Here is a 21,494-nt window from a genome sequence, read left to right as displayed (position 1 = left end):
TACAAAAAACCATTAATACGGCCGCTGGCCAAATAGGCTGACCTGGATCCTCGGGCTACAGACTCCCACCATTGCCATCACAATCACGAAAACGCCTAAGGCCAATGCATTGAGGCGTTAAGCAGAAAGGCGTTTCCACCTCTTACGGCATAACGCGCATACGCACCGTTGTACCGAGGGAAAGGTGTGGGTGTGTGTAACTGAAGGCAAACAAACATAAAAGCAAACAATAAATGGAAAAAATAAAACATACACATCTTTTGTGAAAATAAATGATTATTTAATATTTATTTTCATGTAGCTTGAGAAAGGTGGAAGGCGGCAGTCGGCTGCATCATTTTTCATGCCACTCGAAGTGAGTCTAAGTGCCTCGCTGGGCCCCGCCATTAATGCCAGTTGATTGGTCAGCAGAGGACTGGCCAAGGGACCCAAGGAAGCGCCAGACAAAATACTCACACACATGTATTTATTATTTAGCCAACGTTTCTGATTATTTACGCCTGATAGGACCCGGTTCTGGAGGGTGTAAAAATGATTGAATGTGCTGGCCAGTGAAATCGGAATTGGATGGGTCAGCTTGGGCTTTGTTGTCTGGCCTCAGTTTTAGTTCTGAATGGATGTTTTTGCTTTGGCTAACGAATTACAGGGGGCTGGAGTGATTTATTGATTTAAATGGGAACTGTGGAAGCTGGCCAGAAAACAAGTAATAATAGCTGGCATCATTAGAACGTAATAACAGTATGTGACAGCCATTTTTTGCCCCATAAGACTTATCACTTATTTTAGGCCAGACCATTTAATTAACTCATTATTATACTATCACTTTAGTTAGTTATTTTATTAGTTTTTCTTATTTTTTCATGACTATTAACTTAATATTACAACATAAGCCCTTCTGCTTGGGTAAACAATTATAATATTTTCGTTTTTAATAAGAAATTATTTTATTTATAAATTCTATTCATTTAATTTATACATTGCTAGGGGCATAAATCAGAACAACCGCTTAATTTAATGATATTTCACTAGGCCGTCTCCTATCCATTCTGTATTTACCTTATCCCTCTCATTCCACAACCACCTTTCGTTTTATAAAACCAAAAAAATCACTGAACCATAGAGACAATCAAAACTTACATACACACACCCTGCTGCCTCAATCACTCAGAAAAGGCTCGGAAAAACCTCTGCAGTTTTTCCACTTACACATCAATGCGAAAGTGAAAAGGGCTGACCACTTTGAGGGGGAAATTTCGGGCTGAAGGAGGATAGAAGTGGTTGGTCGGCTTGACGGCACGTTTAATGAATTGGAAGGTAATAAGCAAAGCATTACGGCTATTTCTTCATCAGCCTCTCATCCTCATCCTCGTTCTCCTTTGCTTCGATTATTGATTTTTATTGAATGCGAATTTTTTGCGAGCTTCCCCATTCTCCCTGCTGTCTTATTGGATTTGTGTGCAAGCGGAGGAACGGAAAAGGGGGTCTGCCAAAGTTAATAAGATTTGCCTTTTTGTGTTTCTCTGCTTAGCTCCTCTTCGGCTCCTTTTGGGCCAGTGGTCAGGCGAATTAATTAAAGCACATAAAAAATGGTCGAGTGCGAGGAATGCAATAAAGTCAACCAGGTTCGGGGTAGGAAAATGGCGGAATAGCTACAACTATGGCCAGGCAAAGAGGAGCACCCTGGGCACGCATCATTTAAGCGCTAAATTATAGCTTACTTTTATGCGGCAGGTTATAATTCACTGTACGTGCGAAATGCAGTTGCAGCCAAAAACTGACAGTGGTGGCGGTGGTGGTGGTGTTGGTGTTGGTGCCACTGTGGAAAATTATCATTTTAATTGCGCATTTCCCAACGCCACATAAAAGCAGCAAAACATTGGAAAAAATAGTCTGAAAACCAAAAGCGCCAAAGTCAAAGCCCAAGTAAATAAATTATGCTGCAGACTTTTGCAACAACAACAATTAACAAAAACAACATCGTTTTATTGCACGACTCTACGTTTTATTTGCATTAATTTGCTACTGCAACCAGGCAAACGAAAGGCACTAAAAAAAAAGTAATGGAAAAAAAAATGAACTCACATCTGCAAGTAAAAAATTGTATAGGAAATGCCACGCCCCCGCAAACGCCCCGCATTGCCCCCTCACCGTTAAATGTGCACAAATTAAAAAGCCAACGCCGCGAAATGAAAACATGATAAAGTCGGGAGCGCATCCCCAAACAAAGTTGCCATCGAAATTTGGTCACGTGCCACCTCGCTCCCAAAACGCCCAGAATGCGACTGTGTGGAGTTATTTACGTGCCGCGCACATTTTTTGGCGCTTAATTCATGCTCTGGATGGAGAGATGGAGGGATGGAGGGGCGAAAGGGGCTGAGATGGGGAGGAGCAGGAGTCAACAAACAAACAGCCAAAAGGACGCACAAACGAACTGAAACTTCTTGCTGGCATAGAGACAACGTCAGGACACTGCTGCCATTTTGACTGCCCCTTCGCCGGCCAAAGCTCTACACTCGCTGTTTGTTGTCTCAGCATTTGTTTACTCGGGCAGAGTGAAACTGCAGCATACTGCCAGGCGCTGGTCCAACGCAGCGTATACTTAATTTGCGGTTGGCGCTGGTCACAGCACGTAGCCGCTAAGTATGCTACGCCTAATGACCAGCAGAAGCGAAAGGCGCCAGAACACCATCTCTGATGGCGAGGACTGGGAAATACTCTGACTCCATGATGTATGTTTTTTGCTTAAGACTTTATATGTACAAAATAGTTCTGGTTTTTTATAAAGCAACAGAACGTATATACTTTCTAAAATATTTATCAGCTAATATGTTTACGGCTCTCTGAAGGTTTACCATTTATTTTAAATTTAATTATGTTCTTAAACAGCTAACTAATACAGTTAAAATTTAAACAAACAAGAAAGGAAAGCTAACTTCGGGCGGAGCCGAAGTTGATATACCCTTGCAGAATACTCTGTAAATTATATTCTCCAAAATTATTCATATGATGCATTCTTAATACTCATAAAAAATCCGAACTTCCTAACTTTAACAACAACAAAGTTATGGCATTTCCGATCAATCAGTTATATGGCACCTATAGGATATAGTCGGCCGATCCTTATGAAATTTGGTAGGTCGGATTGATTGGCCAAAAATAAAATCCATAGAAAATCCCAACTTCCTAACTTAACAAACACCAAAGTTATGGCATTTCCGATCAATCAGTTATATGGCAGCTATAGGATATAGTCGGCCGATCCTTATGAAATTTGGTAGGTCGGATTGATTGGCCAAATATAAAACCCATAGAAAATCCCAACTTCCTAACTTTACAAACACGAAAGTTATGGCATTTCCGATCAATCAGTTATATGGCAGCTATAGGATATAGTCGGCCGATCCCGGCCGTTCCGACTTATATACTGCGTGCAAAGGAAAGAAGGGTGTGTGCAAAGTTTCAATTCGATATCTTTAAAACTGAGAGACTAGTTCGCGTAGAAACAGACAGACGGACAGACAGACGGACAGACAGACGGACAGACAGACGGACAGACGGACAGACGGACAGACGGACATGGCTATATCAACTCAGGAGGTGATCCTGATCAAGAATATATATACTTTATAGGGTCGGAGATGTCTCCTTCACTGCGTTGCACACTTTTGACCAAAATTATAATACCCTCTGCAAGGGTATAAAAAGGTGAGAAATTAGAGTGATTTCTTATTTAAAATTTGTATAAGCCGTAACATTTCTGAAGGTGCATAATTAATTGTATGATAATATTAAATTAAACAAGTATATTAATTAAACTGCACTATAATTATACAAATAATAATAATATTCTTGCAATAAACTCAGATCAGTTTTTATCAATTTAAATGGGTCAGTTATATTAAAATGGTTCAGTGTAATAAATAAGAGTTCCCATTGTACCTCTAAATTATCTTCAAATTGTGAGTTACTAGATTCCTGCAGACTCCTCGCTTTAAGTAAATAAAGATTCAACAAAACCCCACAAAAAAGCGAAATACTTCCAACAATATAACCCCGCTGATGGAACAAAGTGCCGACCTTTTTGGCAGAGTCGTCGAGGAACATAAATAATACCAAAGAAGTCGTGATGGCAGGAATAGGAGCGGCAAAGTAGGAGCGAGAAAACGGGCAGATAAAGACTCTTTCTTTTTTTATAGATGGTAAATGACCCGGCCAACGAGTTTCTTGCATTTAATATACGAAGGCCAGTAATGTTTTATCTAATTTTTGTAATGCTGCGCGTGCTGAAGTGAGAAATATGGCCGGCGAACGTGGTCAGTTGGATGGGGAACCCAAGATCCCAGAGGCAGCTATCAATTTCTATTAGGCCCGCTCGCTTGCAGGCCAAGTCGGTGTCACTTTAAAACTGCAACCAGGCCAAATTGAAAGCAACTGCCGAGCAGAGACAGGGGCAAAATAAAAGGGGACAAACTGGCAAAAACTGGCAACAGAAATGCGGAGCAGCAACGGCAGCAAAAATTGCTCTTAATTGGCGGCAGCCATTAAATGCAATTTATCAAACAGACGACAGAGACAGCCACACAAAGCACACACAGGCAGTGTGTGTAGTATGTAGTGTGTGTGGCAGGGGCATGGGGTATGAGGGGTGGGGAACATAGTGAAGCAGAGCAGAGCGACAACAGTTGACAATTAATTTGACACAATTGCAAAGCAGAGGACAGCAGAGAGCACAACGACGCACCTGGCCAAAAGGATGCCACCTTCTCTGCCAACCCGCCCTGCATTTATAGTTGACATTGTGTAAATGTCGCTGACATTGTCCTCGCATTCCGCCTGTGTGTGTGTGTGAGTGTGTGTGTTTGTGTGTAATGAGGCAACATGCGGCATGTGCAATGAAGTGGCAGCTCCAAGTAATAGCCACAAACATGAGACCAGTGGCCTCGGAAGGTCACAGTCACAGTCACAGGCTTCCAACATGCATAGCCGTAAAAAACCGAGCATCACGCAGCTAGCCACCTATCCACTCAGTCAAAAAGTGGCAGGAAAAAGCATCACGTAGCTTTTTAGCTGGCGAAAAGCACTGACAAAACGTTATAAGAGTTATATTGGACTGGGTCTTTTGCGGAATTAAAGTAAAACCCAGCAAACAAGCTTCACATTCACAGGATGGTTTGGTCTAAACTCTTTACTGCTGCAGTTCAGAAATTTAATTTAAGTTTATTGCTAGACTGCCTCATTTAGGCATGTAAAATTAAACGATTCCACATTGTCATAAACTTATTTAAGATCAGTTTATATTTGCCAGTAATTAAAGAACTTGAAATAGTTTCCACAAAACAGATGGCTAATTCATAGGGACTGATTATTACAACTGCCAAATATAAGCATACAGGAAGGAATTGAGCTGGGAACACCATTTTGTTTCCTTCAAGATGCTAATGAGTCCACGACGTCAGCAATATTACTCATACGCCCCCATGTATTCACTGAACCCAGCAAAATGTGGTAAGATGTCAATTAATTTCTCGACAACCTTCGCATGGAATAACTCGGGCAAATATCTAGATTCGCACAATAATTTTGTGAGAACGTTCGGGAGCGATTAAAAGGCTTTTAGTTGCCAATGGCAGTAATGAGGGGGTGTTGTTGCACTTGCCTGTTGTTGCCTGCTGCTTTTGCCTCTGCTGTTTGCTGGCTGGCCACAAAAGCCGCCACCGCAGACCAGGCAAAGTGCAGTCGTGCCACGCCCCCTCATCGTGTGACGCCTCCCCCTCCCCCTTTCCCCCCTGTGAGGATCCCAACTCTGAACTCGGCGCTTGCATTAAGTGGCGGTTGGCAAAGTTGTCGACGTTGTGGAACTTAAACAATGCACAAGGCAGGCGAGTGCATACAGGAGCTGGCTCTCCGATTTCGCCAGGTGCAAGTTGCACCACTGCCATAAGCTGCTCAGGATTGGGTTGCTGGTGGTGAGGGAGGTGGTCCTGGTCATGGAGACGGGAGACGGGGGACGAGGGGACTGGGACCGCCAGCTGTTCTTATGCCTTAAGGACATTAACCTAATCAACGCTCGGTGCCGGGCTCACACTCACACACGCACACGCTCCGGCTGAATGGGTTGCATAACTGTTGACAGTGGGGGAAAATGTGGGAAAACGGAGGGAAATGGAAGGGAAAGTGCAAGCGAACCAAGTCGAGTTAAGTTGAGCTGAGGGTATTGACTGCCCTGCCAGTTATTGTTTAATGTTTGGGCCGTGATTCAGGACGAGCTCACGAGCTTGTAAGCCAAGTGGGCGGAGAACTCCGACAGAGAAAAAAAGAAGGGCCACTTAAGAAGTAAATAATTTATTAATTTTTGTTTAATCAATAAAAGAACTATTGAGTAAGCATTCCTGAGAAGGAGAATGCTGACAGTAATTAAAATCCTTATGTAAGCCATGTTTTATTTTGTGTCCAAGTTGTTAGTTTTTAAATTGTGTTTAAAAGTATGGATAAAAATATATTGTAATCTTTCGGAACTAATTCAAGGGACTTCTGAATGTAAAACATAATGCTGCATAATTTTAGATACCTTTAGAAATGATTTCAAAACACCAGCGATTTTTGAGGCACCCCTGAATACTTTAGATTTTGAGTTTCAGTGCTTGTTTCCAGTGCTTGAGTCATGAGAAAAAGTAAACACTTGGAATTGCAAATAGGCATTTGCAATGGGAGCAAGAGTTAATTAGAAACGAGCTGGGAACAGAACAATGCAGCTTGCGCCAATAGTACAACCTAAGATTACAGGCAGTGTACTTTTCCCTTTCAATTATCCAACGTCCGATTGGTATTTACAAAAAAATAATGTTATTAAAGACAACACAAACACGACGATTCGAGTGCATTAAATTAATGTTGATATGGTGAAAAAAAGAGCTGTAGTACCACGAAATGAAACTCAACTCGATGTCATTTGCATGTTTGCCCGGACAAACGCGAAAAAATGTGAGGGAACGAGAGGAAAAAGTGGAAAATCGATGAAATTTTTGCCAGTTAAATGTGACAGGCACCCACACCCAGCCGATATGCACGTAATCGGCTGACATATATGCATATAGACGCATGTACCAACGCGTAATTATGTCAGCGCTTGATTGTCCATTCCGCCCTTAGGCGCGTAGCTCCATCGTTTTGTCAGTCCATAAAAGTACATGGCTTTTTTGCATATTGATAAGGCCGCACGTAATGCTCCATTGAACTGCCATAATTGTCGTGTGTGCGAAGGCCTGGAAAGCGAAGCGATTTTTACACAAAATTATTTGCAATTATTGCGTAAAACTGCCTGATTTATGAGGGCAATTGAAAACCAATATTATTCCGCAAAATGTTTGAAAAACAATGCAATTAAGCGGCTGACATCGCCTCAAGGCAAGCAATTAATTTATGGGTGCAATTTAAGTACGATATTGGTCGGACGTTCTTTTTTTTCCAATTTATGAATGAAAAAGGTATTTTATTAGATAGCTTGTGGGGAAATAATTTACCAAATTTTGTGTAAATAACAGGGTTTCGATACCTATTGTTATGCAAAAATAAAGGAGCCTTTCTGTCCCTACGAAATAAAATCATAGTCTTTTTTTAGTTGCAATTTTCACAATGGTTACCCTATTGAAAAATAACAAATCTAATGGTGATCTTTCTTCACTATAATTTTATTGCATTTAAAGAGAACATTTCTAGAAGTTTAAAAAATATTTATTAGGGTTTTGATACAGAATTGGCCTATTATCTAAAACAAATTTCTTTGAAATCCTTAAAAATTAATCAGTTCGTTTCTTCTAATGCCCTTGAACCAATTGCAAATGCAAAATTAAACAAATAAAAGTCCTCGGGTGGCTAATGAGCAGAGTGTGGAAGGCACGTTTGATTGTTGTCAAGGACCGGCGTTTTATCAACTGTCAAACAACCCGGCTCTCCAAGTGCTCCAGACTCCCCGATCCCGCCCAGAAATTTATGCGGTGCAGCGTATGCCACAGAAAAGCTTGAAGCTCGAGCATGCTCGAGTGTTTGCCAGAGTGTGAGTGCAGGAGTGGGTGTGTGGGTGTGTGAGTGTGGCAGCTTCATTAAATTTGCACGCACAACTCGTGGGCGGTTGACGGTGGGCGGGGCCACGAAGACGGAGCAAGCCAACGTCAGTTTTGTGCAATTTCCGACGCAATCTTCATTTACAACTTAAGTTACAGCACAAACAACTGCAGCTGCATGCAAACAAACACAGACTCGCCAAAAGTGTAGCCGACTTTTAAGCTGTTGCGAAAACATTTTAGCGCTCATATGTGTGCGTATGTGGGCTTGTGTGTTTAAGTGTGTGTGTGTGTGGCAGTGTGTGTGTGCCAGTATGTGTGAGTGTGTGGCAGTAGAGTTACGACTACTCCATAACTAACCCCGCAGAGCCCCCTTAGTTATGCCTATGGGACCCGCCCGAATAACAGGATATGCCAGGCAGAAATTTATTAGGCGCATTGCACACTTTTGTGCGTTCACTTGAAAAATGACAACTTTAATTTAGCTACAAACACAAAGCCAACATGCAGCCCAGAAAGAGATGAGTAACGCCCAGCAAACGAGAAAAGGGCTGGAAGACAAAAGCGCCAGCCAGACAATGAGAAATGGGAGAGAGTCGGGAGAAAGCGGAAGGCGGGGCAGTGGAAAGCGGAGAAAGGGCTCAGAGACTATTCCCGGGGCTAGATCTGCTTTTGTCAGCTAACCACAGACATTGGCTCGCATTGTCACACGAGGAGAAAAAACCAAGCCTTTTCTAATCGCCATCTCGAAAGCCAAATACCCCTTTAATAGTACCACAAATTATTTGGTACATGTTACATTTCATTAAGCCACTTCTTATAAAAACAACTATAAATTAGAACATTTATAAAAAATGTTGACATTTTAGGAAATATTCAAAATTATGCTGTTATCATTGTTATTCTACAAAGCAGCAAAAGTAAAAATATTCTATTACTAATTAATTTTAAGTTACTTTGTCTATTTGAAAGTATTACAAATTTATGATTAAATCTTTTGCTTTTTGAAAAATCAACAGCCAAACAAAAAGATAAATGTTGGTTTTTTAAAGGTTAAATGAAGCCATTGAAGATGTATAAAAATCTTAAACAATATATTATTATTCTGGATCAATTCGAAATAAAGGGATCATTGGGATCATGCTTTTATTACTTAGATCAAAGTTTGGCTACTTTTCAGTTGGGTAAATGCATTGTTCATCAGCTGTAAAACCTATTATTTTAATATTCTTCAAAAACTTCGCTAATACCTTCCGTCGCAGTGTATTTGATAGCTGCCGGCTACAGTTGACTTTCGGATCGGAGAAAACGGGAAAGGGGACAGTGAAGACACTCCGTAGTTGTCCTTTGAAGGGAGTTTTCCACACCCGAACTCCTCCCCCTCCGCCGCTCGTCTCAGATGAATATTAATTACCATTTGAAAGCTTGTCATACACTTGTGTAAATTTATCAACAACAACAGGAGTGCTAGCAGGAAGACAACAAGGACGACGGTGGAGGGGAAGGGAAGGCCGGGGCAGGATCTGAAGGAGACAATAAGCAGAGTTGTCAAAGAGCAACAAACGAGGGGCACAGAGTTAGGCATGAAAATAGCTTTGAAAGTGCAGGAGATTAGGCCAGGATTTGCATGCATAGAGAAAACATTTCGAAGGGAGTCTGCTCCTCATCGTTTCGACTCCTTCTTCGGCTTTTCAATCGATGCTGCTGACTGCTGGCTGCTTGCCTTCCGAAAATTCGTAAATAAATGCATGAGCCCTGAACGCATTCTACATGCAACAAGGCAATGTAATTGATACTCCCCACCCAGCATAAGTTGTTCTTGAATCATTTTTCCCTTGCTGCCTTTTGGAAGCGAAAATTTCGTTGGAGTTGGAAGGGCAAATAACTACACAGTCACCAAATCCGGATCGCTTTCATCTGGATGTTGACAGATGAAAGTATCTTGCAAAATGTCATCTCTGAATATTTGTCTCCAAAAAAAATACACGTTAAGGAATGGCTTCTAATTGCCGATGAGCTTACCTAATGGAATTTAATTGAAAAAGTAAATTTGTATAGCTAAGTTTGGAGTCATTTGGGTCCTCAAATAAAAACAGGTCATTAAAACCAAACAACAGTTTTGTTATTTATAATAATGGACTCGAGGAAATGATTGGTGACAATATATTTATAATACATCACTTTTGAACTTATTAAACTATATATTACTTGGGATTCGTAAGGTTTTTATCTTGGTTAGAACATGATGATGATAGATTAGTAATTTAGTATTATAATACCTAATCATCAGCTCGCGTTTGACAATGAACTTCATATTAAAAATCATTAATAGATAATTTCCAAATATTTTTTCTCTGTCTGTTTCTGACTTATCGAACTAATCGGCTTACTATGTTTGCTTGCCTATCAATTGCAGGTACCACCTATACACAACCACAGAATATCAACGCCAAGTCAGTGCAGAAGACAAATCCCGCCGAGCGTCGAGAAGCCACCAGCAGGAGCAGCAGCAGCCTCAGCTGGCCAAGCATATCAGCCGAGTCAGTTGACCACCGCGGCGGCATTGGTAAGCCGGAAAAATGCGGCAAGAACTGCCAGAAGGCCAAAACCAAGAGCAAGGCCAAGGCCAAGTGGGCCAAGTGGCGGGCGCAGTTGAAGCCACATCACCAGGCCCAATCCCACCGGGCGGTGCTGCACAAGGAGGCCAGGCGGAGGCAGCGCCGCGAGACCGAGGAGGAGTTGCTGGACTCCATTCTGAGCTCCAGCTCGACCAGCACCTCCACGGCGATGGCCACCACAGTCCAGGCCATCGGCTCTAGTTCCCTGGCCACCCGGAGCTCCTTCTTCAATGAAACGAAGGTTAAGCGGCCGCGATCCACACTCCATTTGGCGCCCGAGGATATGCAGCCCAAGCGGAAGGAGCCGGTGATCATCATCGACGATGTGGAGGAGTTCGACAGTGGCACCAGCACCAGTGACCTCATCGCACGCAAGAGTCGCGAGGAGGCGGAGGAGGAGGAGGACGAGGGTCCTCTGGAGCCGCGGGTCCTGCCCCTGCGTCCCGTGCCCCCGAATCCCTACGAGGCCGAGGAGATGTCCGTGGTGTACGCCGAGCAGCACTCCGAGATCAAGCTGATGTGCGAGGTGGACCTGGACATTGCCACCAGCATGTGGTACAAGAATGGCCAGGTGAGTTGGATGGAGCGGGATAGAGGGTATGTAGGGTATATAGGGTGCCTACTCCCCATTAAAGCCCCTGCGAAGAGCCTCTCAAGCTGTCAGAAGCTGCCAACTTGTGCTGACTTTAATTGCATTCTTAGCCTTCTGCATTCCTCTGCCCACTTCCCTTCTTTTTTCTTTGTTTGTCTGCCCGGCTGTCTGTCTGAATGCTTCTGGCTTTATTCCTATTCTGGCCGAGACGTCTCGAGTGGCAGGGCTTTTGCCCTGTGTCTGACTCTGGTCCTTTGTCCCTTAACTGCCGCATTATGCAAATAGGATAATCGTTATTATTTGATAGTTTCTGATGTCAAAAGCGCTGGCAGAGCTCATCATTCGAGGGTCGCGTTTTTGCTCGATTGCCTCATTATGCAGCTACGAGGGCTTCTAATTACGACTTTTGCGATGCCAGAACGCCCACAAGTGGACTACAAATGATGGCTCGAATGGAAATTGTTTAAAAAACAGAAAACATGAGGCAAAAGTTAACCCGCCCGCAAAGCCAAAAGTTATTGAGTTGTAATTGCGAACACAAACAGTTGCAAGCACACCGGCTAAAAACCTCTCGGCTTAATGCAATTATAACAGTTTTCAGAGTTTGCCGAGTGCTAGGAATGTTTTGCACACACTTTTTGCGAAAAAATAAGTCCCCCGAGAGATAATTCTAAAAGCAGGAGGTGCAAATGCCATAGTAAGAATCAGTGCTGCCATATAATTTTTTTTGTATTTCCCAGAGGAACGATGCATATCACATATATACCCCGATTCTTATTTATTCTTTATTTACTTAGGTGCATTGCATTAGGATTATAAGACAAATTAGACTACAAAATTGAGAGCATTTAGAAAAGACAACTTTAAGTTAAGGCTGGCTGTAAACGATGCCTTTTTTTATTAGGAGAATCGCTTAAATATTTAGTTAGTTATTACAAAATTGAGAGACTTTAGCTAAATGCTGCAGAGTATACACCGAACATGCAGCATGCACGTTCAGCTGATTCAACGTTTACAACCAGCTTAAGACCCATTACATTTATTCCGGCCAGGGGTCCCTTTCAAAAGGGATATTTCTGTCCGAAAAGCGACAAGTCGGCAGCACTGATCCGCACTTTATGAACCCATGCAATTTGGCTTTCAAGCCTCACAGCAAAGTTGGTAGGCCAGCGACTGGGTGCAAATACGTGTGGGCCATAACCGAGCCAAGCCCACTTGCAGGTGTAAATACAACAAGCTGGCAGGCCAAGTTGTGGATGGGCAAATAATAGTTGCAACTAACACGGCAACAGCAGCAACAGAGTGGCAGCCACCAGCAGCAATGCCACTTTGCGTACGTGTCGGAGCTATTTGTTGTTGATGTTGCCGTTGGTGTTGCTGTTGCTGTTGTCTGTGGCAGTTAACTGGCTCCTGTTGCCCTTGCACTTGCAATCTGCAACTGGGAACCAGCAACCTGCAACCTGCAACGAGCAACCTGCAACCCGTGTTGCTGGTGGAAAAGAGTTGCATACTTGTGGGCAAAGCTGGCTAACATTGTTAGGGCCACAAGCTGCGATTGTTTGCCTACTTGTTGTTATTTGCATTTTCATGCCATATTGGATTCCGTTGGAAGCCACTAAATTGCCTGTCAGCAGTTTGAACTCGGGATTGCCGGAAGCGTCAGCAATGTGATTGCATTTACATTAGATTTTATTTGGCGTGAAATGTGTCAAATCCTGCGAATCCTGTGATACTTTCGCATACAGGGTATACCGCGTTAACCGCGTTGTCTCGTCTGGCAATTTGTTGGCTTTATAGTGCCATATTTTTTGCCCGGCGACAATTGCCAGACATAAACCTTAACCCGGCAACAGAGTCAACGGAAAGAGGTCTTTTTATGGTTGCAGCCGCCTTGTTGCACACTTTGTGGCCCTGGCAAGCTTATTTATGGCCCGGGTCTCAGGTTTAAGGTCAACAAACCCGCCTGGCTGGCATAAATCCCATCTAGCTGCGCCCCGATAAGCCTCCATTAGTCAATTAGCAGCGAAGTTAAGACGGGGCATTAATAGGCAACTTGGCCTCCCAGAAGCCCTGATGCAACCGAGCAACTGAGCAACTGAGAGCGTAAATCACATCAAGCCGGCAAATTAATCAGTCAGCCTCAGAAATCCCAAATGAAAATGAGCGACAATGCGGTGCCACTTAGTGGGGAGTGGAGTGAAGAGGAGTGGAGTGGTGGGAAAAGTCGGGAAAGCGGGTCTTAAGTTGCTAACACGCCGTCTGCCTTGTACCTTTGACAAGTTTATTAAGTTAGTTACAATGTCGACGCTGGTCGACTGCTGCTCCTGCCAACTCTGAGTGCTCCGATGGCAAATAAAATCAACGCCAATGCAGCAGCAGCAGCAGCAACACCAGCAGCAGCAGCAACATCCATCGTATCTCGCATCTCCGTCTGCCATCGCAGCACATTTCCCAGCGGTGCAATTGTATTAGTTGTGTTAAAACAAAAGCCAGCCATGTGTAAGCGCCGAAGAAGAACGGAATGAGGATGAGGATGAGAATCAGGATGAGGTGGAGGATGAGGATGGGAATGAGGATGAGGATGAGCAGTGGCATCGCGGAGCGGGAGATAGAGCAACAGTAACGAGCAGGCTGCGGCAATTACAACAATGATGCGGCAACAATGTGTGCGAGTGAATGTGTTGCAGGATGAGGAGCATTCGCGTAAGCCAGCATGTCGTCATGTGAATGCTCTTTCTGTTTGCTGAATTCCAACTGCAATCTATAAGAGAATTGCAGAAAAAATTATCAACAACATTAACATAGTCCTCTTGCAATATAAGTTTAGAAGAAACACACCTGCAACACACAGGAAAACGAAGAAACTCATACTCGAAACCCAACCATGAACATACAAAAGAAACCATACAGAAGAATTAAAGTCGCAAAATACTAAGAAAAACCTGAATAAAGGTGCCCAGAAAACCCCTCATCAATAATAAAGAAAAGTATAGCAAAAGCTTAGCAAAGAAATCAAGAAGAAACCCAGCAGAAATATAAAGAAGAAACAAACCGAAAAGAAATGATACAGAATTAGCCACCAACAGCAACATACAGATGAAACCCCACAGCAACATATATCAGCTCAAGCCAGTTTTACCCAAGCAAAGCCTCTAAGTTCTTTGGTCTGGAGAAATATATATTTTTCGTGATTATCCCCAGTTGCTCCATGTGCCCATTGACTTTGGTCTCTGCCCCCATACAACCCACTGCCTCCATTTACTCCACCTACTTCTGCCTCCATCGCATTGCAACTGCGGCAATGACATGCGACAAGTGTTGCACTGACAGCTTGCAACATGAGCGACTTTTGTTGTACTTTCTAGAGCGTTGCACAATGCATTAGAGTCCCCGAGCGGGAACAACAGCCAAAGGAGTTCATCCCAGTCAGGAGCTGGGATGCAGGATCCAGTATCCAGCATCCTGGACCCCTTCCACCCACTTCGGGTGTCTGCCTGTGTGAGTGCCAAGGAATTTATTGTTGAAAATTATCAAGAGGCTAATATATTTGCCGAAAGCAATTTCAAGTTAGTGGCTGGGGGTCGCAGCAGGATGGGGCAGATAGCGCGACAGTCAGTGAGCAATGTTGGCTGACAAGATTTTTGCAATTCCGAGCAAGTGATAGATATAAGTAGCCATTTCGCCCTGCTCCTTGGGCTCCACTTGAAGGAAATAAGCGTCTGTTTGGAATGGTTGGCGCTGAAGGAATGTCCTTTTCGTGCAGGAGCAGCAGTAGCAGCAGCAGCATGCAGCTAATTGTCAGCGAACGTCAATGAAGTGCCTACTCAAATAAAGCATTTATTATATTTTTCATTAAATAAAAGAATGTGCATTTTTGCGGGGGGTCTAAAATAAAACAGGAAAATGTAAAATATAAATTTGCATTATTATTCATGCAGACGGGGAAAACAGGGGCTTTTGGACAAAAATTAAATGTAAATCGCGAATCGCCGAAAAGTTTGCCAACAATGCAATTAGAGTATTACAAAACCCTCAACTGTCCACCGATAACGTGGCCGCAAATTATGCAAAGTTATGCGTGCGCGCCTTCAAAATATTCAGCAATTTATGCGAATCGCCGCAGCTGACAACACAGATGCAACCGCCCCCAACGCCCTTCCCCACTTTCCCCTAGAAAAACAAAAGCGGCTGAATTCATAATTACCCGAAAACAAAAACGCAGCCAGAGGATCGCCAACAATGGAAGGCCCGAAACAATCGAGCGTGTAATCCGGCCCAAACGCTCGACGCTGTAAACAAGGATTTGCCACGCTCATTTAACGCTTTTGTCCGGCGGCCATGTTGCCAAACCAGAAAAATCCAACACGAACAGGTGCCAAAGGCCTGGACTCTCGACACTGGACTCTGGACAGTGGACACTGGACACTGAACACTAGCCGGAGTGGAACTGGATGCAGTGGATGTGGATGTGGATGCCAAAAAGCCTCGGATCGCCATCGACCTCATAAATTTCCAACTGAATGCCCCGCTGCACAGCCACGCAAAATCCAGTTTCCACTTTGCCAGTCGCCAGTTTGCCAGTTTGCCATTGCCATTTTGCCAGTTGCCAGTCAAATGCGTCGCTGGTTAATAAATTTTCTGCAAATGGCCATTGCGGCGACTGCGGCAAATGCGCGCCGGAAGTCGCCACACGCACACATCGATTCCGAGCGGCGCTTTTTTTTCGGGGAGGGGCGGGGTGCTGCCCCTTTTTGGGAAGTGAAATTCATATACGCATAAATATTTGCACTGCATTTGAAAAATATAAACACCAAACGAATCGTAAGCTGAAACAAAAACTGGACATGACAAACGCACAAACGGAACCGGAAGTGCACCAAACAAATATTCTGTTTACAGATTTTTTCACGGATTTTCTATTACATGTTTCTTTCGTTATTTTCCCATTCAATATTGCATTTTTTGGGTGTTTGGCTATATATTAAATAGAAAAGGTTTTGGGTCCTATTTTTGAGGGGCTTACGCTGAATATCCTTTTATTTAAATAGCAGTGGCCCAGAAAATAGGTTTAGGGGTTAAAAATTTAAATAAAACAGGTGATTATGGGTGTATTGTAGAAAATTTTGAGCAGAGAGAGCAGGGTGTTCATTTAAAGTATTGGTTTTCTTAAAAGAAGCAATTGTAATAAGGTGACTCTTTTCCCTGACTTCAATATGTCTAATTAGCAATGGATTTCAGCAGTTAGTTTCCACATAAATACTGAAATACTTAGATCATTAAGGTGAGTTACCCAGTTGATGGGAGAGTGTATAGCTTGGCAATTTAATTCGCCTCAGACAGCTCCCTTTTTTTATTTGGTCAGGCTTAATCCAAGTCCAAAAGTTAATCTCTACCCCTGCAAATGCAATTAAAATTGTGTTTCATTTATGGCCGCCCCCCGCTGACCGCGTTCTTTTTAGCCCGACATTTAATTGGCACTTAAACGCATTAAGCGTGCGAAACATTTCCACATATATTCATATCTTTTTTTGTGGCATTCCTCATAATTTTTATTCGTGCTCTGCGGCTGAAGCATTTGAATGCGCACATAAATTTCCGTTTGCATTAAGCCAGCGGGCAGACAGACAGGCAGCGGGATGGCCAGCAACTATTGGTAACAGTTTTTAAGCCGCCAGTTCATTGTTGCCACATTACCAGTGGATAACATGTGTGTGTGTGTGTGTGTGTGTGGGGGTGGCTGGTCCATCGTCCTCATTTAATTGTCATTACGAGTATTGTGTTTGTTTGAAGCGAACGAAATGTAATAAAATTCCAGCGAAGCCCAAGTGTAAATAAATGGATATGAAAACATTAAATGCAATTGTTGCTGCAGGGGGAAGGGGGGGTTGGAATTGCATTTAACGGGAGGATTTATGGGCATTTAATGCGCTGCATTAAAAGTTTCAAAAGGCGCTTTGCATAATTCCGCCAGTGACATTAGTTTTAACGCCGCACAAACTTATCCCTGCGATCTCGTCTTCCCCTCTTCTCCCCCCTCTTCCAGGTGGTGCACGCCATGGACCGCACCGCCCGCGTCACCGACTACCGCTTCATCAAGGAGGCTAATGGGGCACTAACCATCACCAACGTGATGCTCGAGGACGACGGCAAGTGGCAGTGCGAGGCGGAGAACACGCGGCGCTACACGGAGAACGCCCGACCCGTCAAGCTGGTCGTCCTGGGTGAGTATCCTTGCCCCATTTCGCAGGGACAGTCACGACCTGGCCAACAGCTTTGCGAAAATATTCAAGAGGTCGTTCCATTTGCCAAATTAGCCGGCGACGCGGCCAAGTTAGGGAATGTGGTGGCGCTTGCCATAATGCTCGCTTTTATGGCCAAAAAGCATTCGTGAAATTAAGATAGGGCCATGCTCTCCAGAATGGTAAACAAAGCGGTTTACACTTCAAAATTAAACGAAATTACGCTTTCCAATCACATTCAAATCAAATCATCTTTACTTTAGCAAGATGTCTTAATTAGTGCTTACTTTTTATTTCCATTTTAGCTATATATTCAGATAATCATGTATTTATTTCGATATTATTAGTAAGGCACAATAAATCTAATGCTAGCCATAGTCTAGTTATTATTGTAATTTTTTTCAAGTATCTTTAATATATTCTAAATACTACCATAAAACCAATGGCGTTTTCCAAATAAAAGAACCCAGTGTGGTAAATGAAGTGTACAAATATAAGTTTTCCTTGTGATTTGAAGAAAAAACTATATAGATAAAGAAGTAAAGGCACACACAATATTTGTTTTGGTGATAAATTTTTTTTTTTAATTTAGTGCCAAACAAAAAATACAAAATATATAATTAAAAGGAAAAAGAGCCCACAAGAAAGTATACTTTAGTTCCCAATCAATATAATGATGATGCTTGAATGTTTAAAGTGGTGTTACTATTCTTTTTTTTTAATAAATACATGAAATAATAAACTAGATCGTATATAGATTTCCATTGACTTTCTGTACTTGTATCCACTCCATAGATCGTCCCAAGCCGCCGTATCTGCTAATCGATTCGCGGCGCCTGGATGCCAGCAATTTGTTCGTGCCCGTGAAGGAGAACTCGGAGCTGAACCTGGCCTGCGTCAGCGAGGGCGGCAACCCGCGACCCACGCTCACCTGGGAGGTGCTCCTCAGTCCAGGTGTGGACCGGCATGCCCAGAAGGTATCCGCCGAGGTGCTGGAGCTGGAGGAGATCAAGGGCGAGAAGGTAAGCCGGGGTAATGCATTGAACCCGATGAGTGACAAGTGGCGGTCCGTCCGAATGGGATTGGTAATGGCTGTTTGGAGTTGGAGTTGGAGTGGAAAAACCACAGCTTCGCCGGCCGGCAAACACATTAGGTGTGGCCAACAGCGGCTCCCGGCTCAAACAACGGCTCTTCCGGACGGCTGACTGGACATAGTTTGCGGTTGGGCCAAAATTTGTTTGTCTTGCACTCGAGCATAATGAAAAGCAGACATTTTGGTCGAGCAATGCAGGAGTTTAGTCAGCTCGACGCAACTCGCACTCACTTGCCCCCCACTTCCACCTGTCAAACACACATCCACAGGCGATGTCTTGTGTGTGTTTGTCGCTCGGACCCTAAAAGCCACAAATTTGCGTGTTCGGCTGGTCACAAACCTAACCTCATACCACCCACACCCGCACCCACAGACACACCAACACCCACAGCCACACCCACACCCACAGCCACACCAACTCCGCCCCCCGATGATTGATTGAAAACTGTGCCAACAAAATTTCCATGCAAAAGCCACAGTCGGTGGGTGGTCCACCGTCCATAGAACACTGTGAGGTGGGTGTCCTTGCCCTTGGACTTTAATTTAAATTAATGATGTCGCGCTGATAACAGGCCTGACTAATTGGCCACCCGATACGCCGCCTGTCATTTGGCCCAATTTGCCAGAGTTTAGCATCAAATTTGAATGGGAATTTTATCAAGTTCCCTTTCGTTTGCAGGTCGACAAAGATGGCTACAAAATCAACAGTGGCGCGAAGAGCGAGGCCCGTTTGCCGGCGGTCTATAGAGCCCATCACAACGCTCGGATCCTGTGCGTCATGGAACATCCCACTCTCAAGATTCGCCAGAACGCCTCGCTTTTGCTGGATGTCCAATGTAAGATCAGATATACTCAATATAGATTTTGCTGAATTTTCACGAGAAGTTTTCTAATATCTTAAACATCTTAAATATCTATACTTTCTTTATATTCTGTAATATGTACCACAAACTCTTAGTAATTTTTAATTTTCTATCTTAAAATACCTGTTTTTATTTAAAGAATTTTTTAATTTAATTTAATATACAACAATTCTGTTAAAAATGCAGATTAGGTAGACTAAAAGAACCTCAATCACAGTTTTAAATTAAACTTTAAGAACTTTTTTTGACCGAAAGTATTAAACAATAAATATTGCTAGACAACCAAACAATTTATGATTACAATTTTGAAGCTTATGAGTTTTACATTTCATATTTATGTAGATACTTTAGCCAATGAACCCCTTCAATGATTGAACAGATTAAAATATATACATTTCTGAATTAAGGTAAATTTTCTGAAAAAAGTCTTATTCATCACAGCTTCAATTTTCCTAAAAACAATTCCACAATTCAGTAAGCACTACCTTTATGCAAGAAATGACAAATCCCTCAGTAAGTCATCATGTTAAGGTCAAAAAAAGTTTTTAATAAAACGCAAACAGAGCGTATATCTCACTTTGTTTAATTACCTCAAGAAGGGCAAAAACCGAGAGTGGAATGATGTAAATAAAAGTGAAAACCAAAAAGTAAATGTTGATTGAAAAGTTAAATTGCCAAAGTTAACACACGCCACAAGCCGGGACAAGAGCTATGGCCAGAATGGCAAGCTGAGGGCGACTTGGGCAGGGAATAAAACAACAGGGAAAATTATTATGCAGCTGCAGTGAAAAAAGTCAGCCGAGTAACTGAAAGCAAAGGTGAAATTATATTAATTGAAACAGCAAAAAAAAAATAAGACAAAGAAAAATAAAATCAAATTGCAATGAAACTGGGCGAAGGCTGGTGAAAGGAAAAGCGCGACAGTTGGGAAAAGGACGCCTACGAACAATTGAAATGCAAGGAATAAAAGCTGCAGAGAAAAGAAGTGAATTAATGGAAAGTCGAGACCCGAGAGGATTGCTTGGCTCTCAATTAGCTTAAAAATAAGAAGGTGTCGAAGAAAAGGAGGATATATTAAATGGACAGCGCTGTGGTTTTTATTTCCATGGAAGAAAGTATTTATTTCGCCTTAAACTTAAATCTATAGAAAACATTATTCTTCGATCGTTACCTCAATATCGAGATTATCGATGAGAAATAAAATATTCAAATGCTTTTATATTCTCTTGCAGAGGGTATTATGATTATAAATAGAGCTGCTTTTTCCTAGAGGATTTGGAACAATTTAATTTCTCACCGATTTTCGCTTTTTAGTTACAATATAATTATTTGCAAAAATGCCAATAGATTGAATATTGTATAACGAATTCAAACGAAGTATGACACTTCATCATTTAAAAATTATTTTTCATGGTTCTAAGCCAAAAAAATCGAAAAACGTGTATGGTTTTATACAGCTTTCATGCATTTTCGGTGTGACTGCAAGAGTATTAAAATTTCCGCCAGGCGAAGCAATCTTCTTTTGTCGTTATGCATAAATTGATAATTCTAAACAAATTGAGTTCCATGGTCAAACTGTATTTGATTGTTTGGGTACACTCAAACCTCCCAATTGCCAACCAAATGCCGGCTGAGATGATTCCATCCGCACAACAATAGGATCACTTTAAAGAAGACCCTGATTCAAGCCTGATTCGTGGGCCACCCAGGTGGACACATGCAAACATGCCACCGGCAGCCACAACAAAACCGGGAAATAAAGATAGGAGTTCTGTGGGCACCGCAAAAGTGACGCAACTGGACATGCAATTGGGAATCAATGCCAATGGCCCGGTCGATGAGGCGAGGCGACAATTGGAAGACTAGCACTAATTGGCAGCAAAAAGCCGCACACACGTTCTGGCCACCAGGACATCAGGCACATCAGGTCCTGGCCCTGAGGAGGGTCTCAATCAGCGCCAGGATCCGGGGACGAACCACAGTTATTTGCTTTATTAATGCCCGTGAAGCCGCATAATGCCATGACAAA

General features: G+C 42.8%; 1 protein-coding gene across 1 annotated transcript in view; it reads left to right on the top strand.

The window, feature by feature from the left end:
* Nucleotides 1-21,494, top strand: part of LOC108053837 (irregular chiasm C-roughest protein) — a 150,859-nt gene that overhangs the window by 102,702 nt on the left and 26,663 nt on the right. Inside the window, exons 3-6 of the mRNA XM_044459708.1 lie at nt 10,477-11,249; nt 17,314-17,491; nt 18,305-18,531; nt 19,282-19,438. Of these exons, the coding sequence (XP_044315643.1) occupies nt 10,477-11,249; nt 17,314-17,491; nt 18,305-18,531; nt 19,282-19,438 (1,335 nt within the window). The remainder of the gene's footprint in view (nt 1-10,476; nt 11,250-17,313; nt 17,492-18,304; nt 18,532-19,281; nt 19,439-21,494) is intronic.

This window comes from Drosophila rhopaloa, unplaced genomic scaffold (genome assembly GCF_018152115.1).
Source record: "Drosophila rhopaloa isolate 14029-0021.01 unplaced genomic scaffold, ASM1815211v1 contig_115, whole genome shotgun sequence".
In the NCBI taxonomy this organism is placed as follows: Eukaryota; Metazoa; Arthropoda; class Insecta; order Diptera; family Drosophilidae; genus Drosophila; species Drosophila rhopaloa.
The sequence above is the reverse complement of the archived record's forward strand: the minus strand, read 5'-3'. Positions and strand labels throughout refer to the sequence as shown.